This window comes from Epithele typhae (assembly GCF_022376455.1).
Source record: "Epithele typhae strain CBS 203.58 chromosome Unknown BXZ73scaffold_10, whole genome shotgun sequence".
Lineage (NCBI taxonomy): Eukaryota > Fungi > Basidiomycota > Agaricomycetes > Polyporales > Epitheliaceae > Epithele > Epithele typhae.
Window position 1 is genome coordinate 412,743 of NW_025954201.1, and position 14,387 is coordinate 427,129.

The 14,387-nt window shown below is 57.3% G+C and overlaps 5 protein-coding genes across 5 annotated transcripts; 3 read left to right on the forward strand and 2 right to left on the reverse strand.

Annotated features, from left to right (window-relative positions):
* Positions 1-300: 300 nt before the first annotated feature.
* On the reverse strand, positions 301-2,702 carry BXZ73DRAFT_99115 (uncharacterized protein; the record flags this gene model as incomplete). Its single annotated transcript, XM_048027902.1, has 12 exons — positions 301-318; positions 388-545; positions 605-749; positions 819-1,023; positions 1,093-1,199; positions 1,262-1,352; positions 1,406-1,586; positions 1,638-1,691; positions 1,747-1,858; positions 1,911-2,295; positions 2,353-2,505; positions 2,569-2,702. The coding sequence occupies 12 exons, from the start codon at positions 2,700-2,702 to the stop codon at positions 301-303; spliced, it is 1,743 nt and encodes a 580-aa protein (XP_047880243.1).
* Positions 2,703-3,157: 455 nt separating this feature from the next.
* BXZ73DRAFT_43235 (uncharacterized protein) lies at positions 3,158-4,482 on the forward strand (the record flags this gene model as incomplete). The annotated part of the gene is made up of 3 exons (XM_048019105.1): positions 3,158-3,361; positions 3,479-3,919; positions 3,985-4,482. The coding sequence occupies 3 exons, from the start codon at positions 3,158-3,160 to the stop codon at positions 4,480-4,482; spliced, it is 1,143 nt and encodes a 380-aa protein (XP_047880244.1).
* A 1,613-nt stretch (positions 4,483-6,095) lies between these two features.
* BXZ73DRAFT_43304 (uncharacterized protein) lies at positions 6,096-8,627 on the forward strand (the record flags this gene model as incomplete). Its single annotated transcript, XM_048019118.1, has 13 exons — positions 6,096-6,249; positions 6,291-6,429; positions 6,484-6,868; positions 6,926-7,034; positions 7,092-7,145; positions 7,198-7,378; positions 7,432-7,522; positions 7,575-7,681; positions 7,738-7,942; positions 8,025-8,169; positions 8,229-8,386; positions 8,449-8,462; positions 8,531-8,627. The coding sequence occupies 13 exons, from the start codon at positions 6,096-6,098 to the stop codon at positions 8,625-8,627; spliced, it is 1,839 nt and encodes a 612-aa protein (XP_047880245.1).
* A 564-nt stretch (positions 8,628-9,191) lies between these two features.
* On the forward strand, positions 9,192-10,674 carry BXZ73DRAFT_43252 (uncharacterized protein; the record flags this gene model as incomplete). Its single annotated transcript, XM_048019107.1, has 2 exons — positions 9,192-10,125; positions 10,178-10,674. The coding sequence occupies 2 exons, from the start codon at positions 9,192-9,194 to the stop codon at positions 10,672-10,674; spliced, it is 1,431 nt and encodes a 476-aa protein (XP_047880246.1).
* Positions 10,675-11,744: 1,070 nt separating this feature from the next.
* BXZ73DRAFT_99118 (uncharacterized protein) lies at positions 11,745-14,285 on the reverse strand (the record flags this gene model as incomplete). Its single annotated transcript, XM_048027903.1, has 12 exons — positions 11,745-11,920; positions 11,981-12,125; positions 12,179-12,383; positions 12,437-12,543; positions 12,603-12,693; positions 12,742-12,922; positions 12,976-13,029; positions 13,085-13,196; positions 13,256-13,640; positions 13,698-13,850; positions 13,902-14,131; positions 14,259-14,285. The coding sequence occupies 12 exons, from the start codon at positions 14,283-14,285 to the stop codon at positions 11,745-11,747; spliced, it is 1,866 nt and encodes a 621-aa protein (XP_047880247.1).
* Between the last annotated feature and the right edge of the window lie 102 nt (positions 14,286-14,387).

Genomic DNA, 14,387 nt, shown 5'->3' on the forward strand with positions numbered 1-14,387 from the left:
CTGCGGTGTGTGCTTGTGTTGTCCGGCAGTGTATCTATTGTAGACTACTATCGGAGCTGTCCTGAGTCCAGGCATAATATAGGGCGCTGCGCTAATCATCGTGATTGGCATGACGTGATGGTGGTGATAACAATTGTGACGTGAGCTCAAGGTGCAGAGGACATCCAAAGGACGACCTCACTTTCCAAGGAACTTCTTAAAGGCTTATGTGCACTACTCGTCGTACAGAATTCTCGCCGGACCCCTGCAAAGTTTCTCGTCAAGTATGATCTTCCGCGTCAATGCGTACACAAACATCACTTACCGTCTCTCAGTGCCCTAAAAGAAGGCGAGGAGGATATGCGCAATTCAACAGTAGAATCTCACAGAAGAAGGACGCGGACTCACTTTTTCCACCCTACGGATCTGTGCTTGAAGCTCTGTGAGACCGCATAGCAGAACTACGTCGAAGGCGAGCCCATAGTAACCGCCATTCGGTCCCTGTTGCTCCACTAACGCAACTTGCGATGTATCCGCCTCAACCATACAAAGCCGTTCATACAGCTCTACACCAGAAAATTTAGTATAAGGAGACAGGGAGCTATTTTTGGTGCGTCCTACATACCGTTGTTCACATCCCTCCAGCGCACATCACCGTCGTGCCCTCGGTAGCAAAGGATATCGATCTTGATATGGTCTAACTCTTGCCGATGGCGCCATACGTGGGAGAATGACCCCGAGTACTCCTCGTTCTCGCGTACTTTGGTTCCCTGTAATTCCAATATGGAATGAAGAAACTGAGAGGAGACTGCGCAGTGCTAATACTATGAAATACGCACCCTTTTCAAGATAGGCGAGAATCCTCCGCTTACGTGCGTTCGACCATCTAGACTAGTGAACATTTTATCGTGGCGAGCGACATGCTCTGGATTGCGAATATCGTAGGTGGGAGCATATGTGATACCGTAGGTTATCTTCGTAACCCGCGCAGACACGAAGTGTTCCAAGAAAAAACTTGCGGCTCCACTAGCGACAGCCTTGTCCCTGTAAATACGTTCGGCAGTCTAATTCAATCACGGATACTAAGAGAGAATGCTTCGTAGACATACGTACGTATGCGAGTCCGGACGACAGAGTGCGATATCGAGAGCCCCTATTCCGTCTTTGAGCGAGGAATACAGCCAAGGATTCGCCGCGAATCCGCCGACCAGAAATACCGTCTTGAAGCGGTGGGTAAGCGTGAGCCTTGCCCTTCAGTTCGACGTTGTAGATGACGACGTACACTGGGAGGGCGAGATGCAATCTGGCATTGTTTCCTAATCGCGGCCATAATAGCGTCTAACGCCGGTTGGAAGAACGACAACATGACGTTTCTGTGAGGCTTATCAGCAACGCATATGCTAGCACCGGAAGAGGCAGGACGTACCCATGGAGTGTGAGCTGGCCACGGCGGATCATCACTTCCGGATCGTTGCACGACAGGGAACCAAACCTGATATACGACGATTCGTTCTCGCCTTTGAACACGCGCTTGGTAGCTTTGTCGAAGTACTCGAGCATCAACTTGATGTCGTCGTCGTTCCCGTACCGCGAATCCTTCAGCAAATCTGTACGAGTTTGGGATGAGTGAACGTAATGGCGTTATTACTTCATCATACTTTTCAGATACGTCGAAGCGCGGAAGTTGACACGAGTAGAGCCTTGGAGGATACCTTCTCCACCCAGAGCGTGTGAGGACTACGAACGATGAACCACAAGGTGACTCACAGTCTGGAGCAGTGACTTCTTCGACGACGAAGGGCGACTTGGACACAAATCCGTAGCTACTTATATCCACGGTCCCTCCGCCAACGTCCACGATCATCACACTCTTTCCGTCCTACTCTTTCAATCAGCAACAATGAAACGACCCGTAACAAGTCCCAGCGTACCTCAATGGACTCAGCGGTCAACCCGCTCTGGATACAAAAGTGGAGACTAGCTTCTCCCTCCGTCACGAAGTGCACGCGCTTCCGACCTTCGTCCGTGTTCGGGATCAGCCCACCGACGATCGTGGCCTGGCGCATCTTCTCCTGTTGCGCACCCTCCCACCCATTCGGATGAGAAAGCACGAACTCGATGTTGCCCTCCACCGACGCCCACAAGTGGTTCCCATTCGCGTGCGACTCCTGAATGAACCGCTTCGCACACGAGACGAGGTACGCAATGAAGTCCGCAAACACAGAGACGACGCTTTTCCCCCGAGGCAGCGGCGGCAGGTCCCGCGTCTTGAAGTCGCCCGAGTCGAGCCGCGCCGGACGCAGATGGAGCTTGAACCTGCGTGATGCACGATGCGCGGATTGAACGACAGGATAATGCCAGTTGAGAACGCACCATTCGACGGACGTGAGCCCTTTGTCCTCGACGATCATATCAATCCCGGGAGCAGCCGCTTCGGCGCCGGCGTAGGCCACTGAACCGTCGGGGGTGTATAGCAGGATGGAGGGGATCTTGCAGTCCCCTGCCGAGATTTCTTGTCCGGGAAACCTGCCAATGGATACTCGATGAGTGAAATGGACCGCTATGTGAAGCCCTATCGATCTGACGCACCGCGTTACATTGTGAATTCTGGGAACCTGACCTGGTTCCAAGAAGACGTAGGAAACTCCAGAAAAGGTGGTACCGATATCTAGGCATAGCACGAGTTTGCGCACCGAGCCAGCGTAGGTCTGATGTGTAGACATCGATGCGATGGGGGAATGGGTGTGCAGAGGGTGAAGACGGATCCGGGGAGTGTAGAGAAGCGATGTCGATGCCGCAGATCTTAACAAGTGTGTCTGCGTGTCTGCGTGCTGCGGTACCACGCCGAGAAGGAGAGCTGCGGCAAGAATCCGAAGTGGACTTGAAGTCTGCTGATAGGTCATGAAACTCTGAACATAATCTGTGTCTCACAGCGATGGTGCTGCGGCAGCAGGGTGTAAAGGTGCTCGCTCTGCGTGACGCAATCCCAGCGATTTCTCGTCCTGACCTCCCCATCCCACACTCCCAATCATCCCTTCGGAGGAGTCGACGCTCCATCCTGCGAGCTATGTGCTCCGTGCTGTCCACGTTATACTTCTTAACTGGAAAGCGAAAGATCCGAACCCCGAGCCAGTCCTCGACAGCGCTCTCCCAGCGCCCCGACCTCGCTCACCTCATCATGGACTCCTACGAAACCCCGCGTCCAAAGCGCGGAACCAGTCAGGAAAGAGAAAGCTTGAAAAAGAAATTGGAGAAGCTGGAAAGCGAGCTCGCAAGAGTCCAATCAAAGTTGGAACAAACACAGTCGCACTACCACAAGGTGGAGGAAGATTGCCTCGCGATGTCGTCCAAAATGAAGGCGCTGGAGGGACGCATCAACGGAGTGGAGACGGAAAGGGACAACGCTATTCGTGTTGCGAAAGAGAACATCAAGCAGTTCGAGCAAGAGCGGGTCCGCACGGAAAGTCAGCACCAAGACGCCCTCGTTCGCGCGAAGCAGGAATTCAAACGTGAGCTCGCGGTCCAGCTACGCGGCACGACCGCTATGAAGGCCCTCCTCGACACACGCACCGCCGAGCTTCAAGCAGCGCAAGCGTTCCTCGACAGGGTGGACGACGTCGCCGATAGCGACGTCCTCCGCCTCGTCTCCACACTCAACGCGCGTGTATACCAAACCGCGGCTTCCATCTCCGAGGCGTACCAAGTCCGCTGTGGAGTGTCGCAAGACGACGTGGAGGATGCGTCCGTGATGGTATCCCAGAGCGACATGCTTTCGGATACCGTCCTCGAGACGTTGCGCTTGACCAGCCGCAAAGGAGACTCCGTCCTCCTCCAAACCGGGATCGAGAGCATGCTCGTGACGTGCGCACATATCCTCTGCTCGTTTTGGGTCGCGCCAGGAAACCAGATGGAGCACCTTCACGAGCAGGTATACAAGAGCGTCAAAGCGCACGGTACGTCACCTCCCTCGCACCATGTCTTTGATTATCCTGGCTGATTCTGAAGAGAGCAGAGACTCAGCCTGTCGCTGGGAGATGGCGCGCGATATATCGCTCTCACCTCCGCAATATCCACCCGCCCGAAGGCGACTTGCAGAGCTTTGTAGAGGGATTGCTCGTCAACTTGCTCGCGGCCCTCCTCCATGTGTGCGGCGTCCCAGACGCTGCCGAAGATCTCTGCGGCGAACTTCATCGCACGAGCGGAAAGGCGCTTCACGACATTGTGCAGCTCGCGTTGGAGTTCCGGCGCATTGTGGGCGAGGCGGTGGTCTCGCGCAACTTCTTAGCGACCATAGTGCCTTCGGGAGAATGCTTTGACGAGGTGGAGATGGAAGATGAATGGGCGGATCCGAAGAAGACTAAAAGGCGTGAGGTCGAAGATCCGGCAGTGCTTTGCACTACGGGTCTTGGGTTGGTGCGCGAGGTCACTGAAGCCGATGGACGACATGTGGCTCTGTTGGTGAAACCGAAGGTTGTCTTGAGCTCGGTTCTTGGGAGTTTGTAATGACCTGGCAAGATGTGATTGAGCGCAGTATATGGAAGTGATCATTGAAAGGGAGGAAATCTCGTGAAGAAAATGAGATCTCTGATGGTGGACGAGCAAATCGAGACGAGGGTAGGATCGAAAAAAAACCGTAAGTTTTACCGAACATACACCGCGCAATTCTGCCATCAAGCGCCGAAGAGAAGGCTCATCGAGCCCTTTTTCGTGTTCGCTCACAACTCTCAGTCAGGCATTGAGCAACTGACGCGAAAGTTCGCTCTGAGGGAACTTCATAGCATTATTGAAGTCCCTAGCACTATGACACCCACACGATGTAGACCGAGCGACTGGATACGTCCATCCCGATCGACGTTGCCTCGCCGGGACGTCTTGGATGCTATGGCGCGTGTGGACCACACTGACGACAACGCGCTGATCCAAGTTGCGCTCCAGGGTGTCGTGACGCGTATGCACACCGCCTGTGCTCGGTGTGGGGCTGCGCAGGTGAGAAGCAACTTGAGGAGGTCTACGCGAGTATAAAATGCAAGGTACGCACATTACTTTGTCTCCGCGCCGTCCAGACCCGGTACTCCAATCTCCTCTCTCCATTTCCACCCATCGCTGAATGCGTTCGCAGAGAGCTGAAGTGGTCGCCGGCAGCTGGTGGTCCCTGTTCCGCGCGCACCTCCGTCGGCTGCGCGAGCCCGAGGGTGGGGAGAGCGACAAGGCCGCGGCTGGGTTCGTGCACGCGCTTGCCACGATCCTTCGCGCGCATGTGGTGCCAAGGGACGTGAACGCGCTCTGCCTCGATCTTCGCGACGCGCACGCGCTTTAGACTATCGTCCATGACTTCATGTTCGAGTTCCAGCGGGCGGCGGGCGAGGCGATCGTTTCGTGAGACTTCTCGGTGGTATCCGTGGGCGCGCAGGAGACGTATGACGAGGCGGGGATGGAGGACGAGTGGGAGGGTCCGGAGAAGAGGAGGCAGGAGGGCGAGGTCGAGACGGCGCACCCGATGTGCTGCACGACGGGGTTCGGGTTGGTGCGGAAGGAGAATGGGAGAGAATGTGGTCTGCTACTTCTAGTGAAACCGAAGGTGATCTTGAGCTCCATACTAGACAAGTTGTAGAGAGAGGCAAATGGAGGTGACGGTGGGCGGAGACCAAGAGCAATCACTGTATGCGCACCATCGCGAAATCGCTGTTGATCGCCCGGAAGTTTCCGGGCCTCGATCAGAACCTATAAGCGCGCACCCTGTTATCTCTCCGTCCTACACCCGTCATGCAGAACATCGGGTGCGCCGGCGTCTCAAATTCGCGCCATCAGACATGAAGTTCGACTTCGGGTGCCCTTCCTAGTACTCGTCCTTCATGATATATTCGAGGACTTGTCCCACCCGGCAATGATTGGGCAAAGACATACTACCCTTGAACTTTATGTCGCGTCCACGGGCTTTCCGTGACATCCTTTCGCGTCGGACCTTACCGCAGCAGCATGTGTAACCTATAGCTCGCCCTCCAAGTCACGAGTTGCTCACAAGGTCTGCCGTTCTCGACGACGCCATCCGGAGGCGTCGGGCCATTCTCCCACTCCTCCCCCTCTTCCATCCCCGTCACCGCCCCCACCATTTCGCGATGCCTGCCCTTCAACTCCAGCCTTACAGCGGCTCGGCCCGCAAGCTCGTCCTCGGAATAGAGGTAGGAACCACCTACTCCGGCGTTGCCTACACGATCCTCGACCCAGGAGTGGTTCCCCTCATCCACGGTGTCACTCGGTGCGCGTCCACACGTCGAATTCTCCCCTGCTGTTGACCGCGCCTTTTCAAACAGCTTGCTCTGCGGGCGACTCCAAGATCCCCTCCATCCTTTACTACAACCCCGACGGATCCGTCGCGTGTGCCGGCGCCGAGGCCGCGCTACCAGGCATGGACCTCGAAGCGGAGGACAATGAGCTCGTGTTCGTCGAATGGTGCGTACGTTTCCTGTGCCCTTGCGCTCGCGCATATACCCACCTCTCGTGCAGGTTCAAGCTCCACCTGCGTCCCGAGCGCCTCGACGCAGGCGAGATCAAGCGGCGAGACCTCCCCTCTCTTCCGCGCGGCAAGACCGTCGTGGACGTCTTCGCGGACTTCCTCGCTTACCTCTTCCGGTGCGCGAAGCGCTACATCTGCGAGACGCACGCGAACGGGGACTCGCTCTGGTCGTCGCTCGAAGACAGAATCGAGTTCGTGCTCTCCCACCCGAATGGCTGGGAGGGCGCACAACGGGGCGAGATGCGCCAGGCGGCGTTCATGGCTGGGCTGGTACCCCAGACGTCTGCGGGCCAGGCCCGCGTGCACTTCATTACCGAAGGCGAAGCGAGTTTGCATTTCTGCATCCAGAACGGGTTGGCGAACAAGACGATGCAGGTGAGCGCGCTGGATCATGTGGTGTGTCTCCGCGACTGACTATATGTGTGGTCTTAGGATGGGCAGTGCGTGATGCTCGTCGATGCGGGTAGAAAAACGGTCGATATCAGCAGCTATGAGTTGATATCTGTTTCGCCTCTCACGATCCAGGCGACCTCGGCGGATTGTAAGTGCTCGCGCTGCTCCCTTTGCGCTATGAAGTCATAATGTGCGGTCTGCCCAGGCATCCGTCAAGGATCCACCCACATCAGCGCGCGTGTGGAGGCACATCTCAAAGGTGAGCATGTTCTTATTTACACGCAGCTACCATCCCCATGTATCTTCTCTAGAAATTCTACAGGACTCGGCTTTCGGCGACAACAAATATATCAAGTCAATGCTCGATTACTTCAACAAGGCAAAGAAGGCTGTCTTCAAGGACGAGGAGAAACCGACATACATCAAGTTTGGTTCTATGGGCTGCAACGACGCCAAGGTCAATATCAGACGGGGGCAGCTCATGCTCACCAGGTGCGCTGTTTTCTATTGTTTCGTGTTGCCTGTTTTATAACTGCGTTATTCAGGGAGAACATGTTGTCTTACTTTCAACCGTCCCTGGAGGAGATCGTCGCGAAAATCAAGAAGCAGCTCCAAAATGCGACTCGACCGCCCACTGTACGCGGTCGTGCAGCATTCGCGCGCTTCCGGAGCTGACCAGGTCTCCTAGACGGTCTTCCTTATCGGCAGTTTCGCCGCGAGCCCTTGGCTCTACGCCTCACTTAAGCGCCGCCTCGAAGACCTCGGTCTTACGCTCTTCCGCCCCAACTCGCACACGTGTGTGCACCTCGTCCATCCTGTTACTCATTCCCATTGACACACACGTCTTACAGAAACAAGGCCGTCGCGAACGGCGCGGTCTGCTTCTTCCTCGAACACTTCGTCTCCACGCGTGTGATGAAGATCACGTATGGCGTCAAAATCGTCGTCCACTACAACCCCGCGGACCCAGAGCACCTCCAGCGCGCCGCGAACACGTACACGAAGCATTCCGGGCGCGTCGTCGTCCGCGACGCCTTCTCGCCCATCCTCAAGAAGGTCCGTCGCCCGACTCTCCTCTGCGTTACGTTCCCTCCCTCTTTCTCCAGAGCGCGTGCTAACGTGGCCACGGCGTGCCCAGGGCACACGCCTACGCGAGACCATGGAGGTCTCGCAGCCGTACCACCGGGAGGCGCTCGACTCGCGCACGCTCGACAACGCGGTCGCCGACATCCTCACCTACCACGGACCCGGAGCGGACCCGCGTTGGACGGACCTCACCCCCGGTACGTCTTCCCGCGCGGAGTGGGAGCACACGAGAGCGCTGACGTGTGGATGCGGGCAGAGCTCTTCACGCCGCTGTGCACCGTCGCGGCGGACACGTCGCGGGTCGCGCGCGTTGCGCGCCAGGGCCCGCAAGGGGTGTATTACGAGCAGCAGTTCAACGTCGTCCTGCTGTGCGGCCTGACGGAGCTGCAGGCGCAGATTAGCTGGACGGAGGACGTGAGTGGTTCCCTCGTCCTGTCCGATCAGACGAACTCACTGTGCTTCGTTGGTGGCCATAGGGTGTCGAGAGGCGGTGTGTCTGCTTCGACGTCTGCGTGTGGACTGTCGTCGCTGACTTGTTTTTGCGTCGTGTTTCTACAGAGGGCCGGCGAAGGTCGTCTATGACGACTACTTGAACGTGTCGCGGCGAGAATGCCGCGGGTATGGAGCGCACATGCATATTTATGGTAGTAAGTAGCTGAGAGCGTCGTGCTACTGCTGGGCACTCGGAGCCGCTCAACGGCGTCAACACCTTGGTCTGACCGCCCGCAAACTAATCGTGACACGCCTGCGCGGTTCGAGAGCAGTCATAACGTACCCTTTTCATTGTCCTTGCGCTGGTACAGCCCGAACCGCCTTTAGTCCCGCGAGCGTTGCGCAAAGCGAGCGGATCCAAATCACTTTTTTTCGCCCTACGCCTGTTGGAACTTGCATGAGGCTCAATCCCCGGCGGCTGAAAATCTGCATTAAGCCTGACGCCATTGACCGAATCCTACCACGTCGACGAAACGCCTCGTGGAGAGACGTGGCACGAACTAGAAGACGTTATAAACACTGGCTACGTGCTGCGGTACGGCGCGAGAACGCCCGAACCAGGAAGTCGAGTAAACTCTAGACGTCTGCTGACAGGTCGTGAGAATCTGGGAGAGGTGACACTGCGGTGCTGCGGCAGTAACGCCGTGCCGCGAAGACGTTCATTTCTTGGTCTCTCCGCCCTCTCTCCATCACCCCCATTCTTCTCTCCAGGGAATCGATCCCGGAGATGGACTACGTGAAGAACACATACCATGTGTTCACCAGAAACCGGGGCCAGAAGGCCCGCGCTCCCCACCCGTCCTCACCGGCGCTCTCCGAGTGCTCCGATACTCCTCACTCCAGCGCAGACTCTGTCAAACCCAACGCCCACGACTTACCAGGAGTACCCCGGAATGCACCATACTCTCAAGATCTCGAAGCTACGAAACGCGCATTAGAGAAGAAGGACAGAACTCTCCTGAGAGCCCAATCGAAGCTTCAAGACCTACAATCGCGATACGACGAGATGGAGCTGGAACTGCAGGAGGCGTCATCCAAGGTGGCGAAGCTGAAGGCGCGCTCCAGGGATGCGGAGAGGGAGAGGGACCGCACCCTCCGCGCAGCCAAGGACAACGCCCGACATTTCGAACGAGCCCAGCGGGAGATGCAGAACAGGACCGTCCAGCTGGAGAGCCAATACCGCGACGCTCTCGCCCGCACCGGGGAATCCGAGCGCGCGCTCGCAGCCCAGCGAGACCGTACGACCGCGATGGAAGCCCTCCTCGACACACGCACCACCGAGCTCCATGCCGCACAATCGTTCCTCGACAGGGCGGACGACGTCGCCGACAGCGAGGTCCTTCGCCTCATCACCACGCTCAACGCTCGCATATACCAGACCGCCGCTTCCATCTCCGACGCGTACCACGCCCGCTGCGGGATGGAGAAGGACGACACCACGGACGCGTACGAGGAGGTGTTGCGGAGCGGCATGCTCTCAGAGACCGTCGTCGAGGCGATGCGCGTGGCCAGCCACGGCGGCGACTCCATCCTTCTGCAAACGGGGGTCGAGACCATCCTGGCGACCGCGGCGCATATGCTCTGCTCGTTCTGGGTAGAGCCGGGCGACAGCCAGCAGGAGTGCATCCACGAGCAGGTATACAGGAGCATGAAGGCGCGGGGTACGTCACCTCTCTGGATCGTGTCCGCCTTCAATCGCTGAGCGTTCCGCAGAACCACAGCCCGTCGCCGGACGATGGCGCACGCTCTACCGCTCCCACCTCCGATCCTTCTGCAAAACCGAGGACGAGTTCTGCCGGTGGACGCGGAGATGGCTCGCCGACTTGATCGCGCCCGTCCTGTGCGTCTGCGGCGTCCCAGACACCGTCGACGATCTCCGCAGGGAGCTTCGTCGCGCGCATGCCGGCGGCTTTGACGACATCGCACGGAACGCGCTCGAGTTCCGTCGGGTGGTGGGTGAGACAGTGGTCTCGCGCGACTTCTCGGTGATCACGGCTTCCATCGGCGAGGCCTTTGACGATGGGCGGATGGAGGATGAATGGCCGGAGCCGAGGCAGAGCCAGAAGCGAAAGGTGGAGATCCCAACTGTGCTCTGCACCACGGCTCTAGGGTTGCTGCGCGAGGAGACCGGCGGCGGCAAAAGTAGTGGACGCGTGGCATTGTTGGTGAGGCCGAAGGTGGTGTTGAGCTCGTTGCTCACAAGCTTGTAGTAGTCCGGAGAATGATGAGGTAGACGGAGCCAGGGCCAAGGTGACAACACTATTGGCGCGCATCATGCTCAGATTGGACTCCGCATTGACAATTGGAACTCCGCATCAGACCACGCTCCAGAAATGTAATCGGCGCTCGAAGTTTGCCGTGAGGCGTGAACGACAAGTCTCCAATGCTACTACTATACATGATGCATTTCTTGATCTGTATTTAAACACGGTTTACACAAGTTGAGTCACCCGCGCAGTGGCCCGGCACCAAGTCTGAGCCCGTTCAGACGAGCGCGAAGAGCCGGCGCCTCTCAGCCCCGCAAGCTGGCACGTCGCGAGAGCGGCCAGTCTTCCAAGTGGACGTGTTGAGCACGCCGCACCTGTCTCCGCCGCCCCGCGTCCTCCGGGAAGTGCGCGCACGCGCTGCCGTGCGCCCTCCAGCGGGAGGCCCACGCGCACCTCGACGCGCCCACGGTGTGTCGGGAGCTCCAACCCCTAACGGGTGCTTCTGACAAGTCAATGGCGTGCGTGGCGCAAGCCCCTTTCGCCGGGCAGTACGAGGATGCAGGGCGGCTCCATGCCAGCTCAACCCTTCCGTGCTGCTGCCAGGTGAGTAGGCGAGGCTCTCACACTCGCGTTCGTCCGCCTTGCTCACACCCTTCCGTGCTGCTGCCAGGCGGGACTCGGGATTTTCGAGCTACCCACCACTGTACCCTTCCCTGTTATGTACATGTGTAGCGCCTATCGTCGGAAATGGAGTTTCGCTCTACTTTTCTTCTAGTGCACATCGACCGAGCTATCTCTCCCCTCCAAGAGGATCGGCAAAAACTCGAGTCGCACGGGCGATTCATGACAGCGGTATCATCACCTAAGTTTCGAGAACACCAGAAAAACCACGCGAAAGACTACGAATCATCACTGTGAACGATCTTGGCAGGTCCGCTTTCAAGTCGTGACGTTGAAGGCCCGTCAGCACGATCTCCCAGTGACACCAATACCGGACATGACATACCGTCTCTCTTTCCCCTGGCAGAACGACGCCGTGTATCAATCTGTATGAGAAGCATAGAAGCGGGATTTCAAGAGATCCAGCTCACATTCTCTCGCCAGCGGATTTGCGCCTGAAGCTCAGTGAGCCCGCAAAGCAGAACGACGTCGAAATCCTGCGAGTAGTAGACGCCGTTCCTGCCTTGCTGCGCCACGCGCGCGATCCGCGACGTGTCAGCGTGGATGGTGCAAAGCGTCGTGTACTGGTCTGAGAAAGAACAACAGGTTCGGATTGGCTGCATCGAGGAGGTCAGAGACGGTGACGCACCGGGGTCGACGTCCGTCCAGCGCGGATCTTCGAGAGGCCCGTGAAAGCACAGGACGTCACACTTGATGCTGTCCAGCTTGCGTGACTCTCGCGCTAACTGTAAGTACGACTGCGATATCTCTTGGGTTTCGCGCACGCGCGTTCGCTGTGGGTGAAAAGGGTAAGATTGACAGAATTGTGGCGTAAAGGAGGGCGCACCCGTTGCAACACCGATGAGAAGCCATCGCCGAGCCTCGTGATTCCTGTCACGTCCTCGTATGTCTTTGCGCTGCGTGCGAGGTGCTCCGCATCGCTAGGATTGTAAGTGTACTGAATCTGTATACCGTACGTAGTCTTCGCGACGCGAGCGGACACGGAATGTTCGAGGTAAAAGCACAGGGCGCCACTCGAAACCGCCTTGTCTCTGTACAGCGAGTCAATTCGGTTATCTGTAAATAATATGTGAGGCCGCTGTACGTATGCGAATCCGGGCGGCAGAGGGTGAGCCCGATGGTTTTTAGACGGGATTTGAGCTCGGAGTAGAGCCAGGGATTGGCCGCAAACCCGCCTACAAGGAATACCGTCTGGAATGAGCTATCTCAGCTCGGTTCCGTCCAGATTTAGATTAGCACAGAACACTCACGTCCGGAGGCCTAGTGGCCTCTCGACGCTGCTTCGTAACAATACCGATGATTGCGTCCAGCGACGGTCGGAAGAACCCGCGCATGACGTCACTGGGGGAGCTCAGCGTGACTAGCTAAGTACAGAGCGAGAGAACGCACCCCGGGAGCGCCAGCTGACCGTTGCGGATACCGACATTCGGGTCGTTGCATCTCGCGGAACCGAACTTGATGTACGAAGTCTCGTTCTCGTCCTTGAATACTCGCTTTGCCGCACTGTCGAAGTGCTCGACCATCGACTTGATGTCCTCCTTGTTGCCGAAAGATGATTTCTTGAGCAGTTCTGGTGTATGGCCCAGTTAATCCAATATGAACATAAACGAATTGCAAGCGAACCTTCGAGGTAAGTCGTGGCGCGCGCGTTCACACGAGTCGAGCCTTGGAGGATACCTGAGCAAGTTGATAGTCGAAAACACCTCAAACAAGGAATAGGTGGGGCACTCACAGTCTGGAGCAGTCACTTCTTCAACCGATAGGGGCGACATGGATGCGAACTCGTAGCTGCTGATGTCAATCGTTCCTCCTCCGGCGTCGATGATCATAACGCTCTGCCCACTCTGACCCACCAGTCAGCTGTCCGCGCGCGCTCCGTTGTAGCAGCGCCCATAGTACGCACCCGCGTCGACTCCGTCGTGAGCCCATTGTGGACGCAAAAGTTGAGGCTCGCCTCGCCCTCGGTGACGAAACGCACGCGCGCGCGGCCTTCGTCCGTGCTCGGCACCAGTCCGGCTATGACCGCCGCCTGCCGCATCTTTTCCTGCTGCGCGCCCTCCCAGCCGTTCGGGTGCGAGAGCACGAACTCGATCGAGCCTTCGAGGGAGGTCCACAGGTTGTCGCCGTTGGCGTGCGACTCGCAGATGAAGCGCTTCGCACACCGGAAGAGGTACGCCAGAAAGTCGGCGAATACTGCCTGGGCGGTCTTGCCCGAAGGGAGCGGGGGAAGAGCACTCCTCTTGACCTCGTGGAAGCCGAGGCGTTGCGGGCGCAGGTGGAGCTTGAACCTGTACAGCGTGGTGGGTATGGTCCTTCAAATTCAAGCAAAACAGACAGCTACGTACCATTCGACGAACACGAGTGATTCCTGCTGAATTTTCATTTCCATCCCCTGAGCTACGGCCTCGGCGCCAGCGTAGGCGACCAACCCGGCAGGCGTGTACAAGATTATAGACGGAATCTTAAAACCCCCCGGAGAGTTCTCTTGGCCGGGGAAGCTAGAGGTTGTATCGTGAGCGATGGATCTACGCGCTGTTTCAGAAACGTACCGAGTCACACTGTGGATTTTGGGGACTTCCCCAGGATCCAAGATCGTGTAGGCGATTCCGGAGTGTGTTGTACCAACATCTATGGCTAGCACAAGCTTGCGCACTGCGCCGTTGTAGGGATGCATATCGGGCATATCAATGAGGATCGGCGTGAGGGAGATGAAGAGGAATCGGATGGCACGTTGCAAGAGGACAGCGATGGAGAAGTTGAGGGCCTTTATGAGTGTGTGCTGCGGTAAAGAGAAGGATGTGTGAGTACACTGAATGAAGGTGAACCACTGCGGCAGAGTCATGCGATCTAGGTCACACATGCTGCTGCAGCGAAAGGCGAAGAGCTTTCCTCCGTGGAAAACGTACTGATAATTCTTTGACTCCTCGTCTCATCGCGAACCCATTCCCTTTTATCCCGTCCTCAACTACACCCCCTCTCCCTCGCCGCGATTCCGTGAAGTCTTCGTTTTGTACAGAATGGACGTTGTCCCGGAA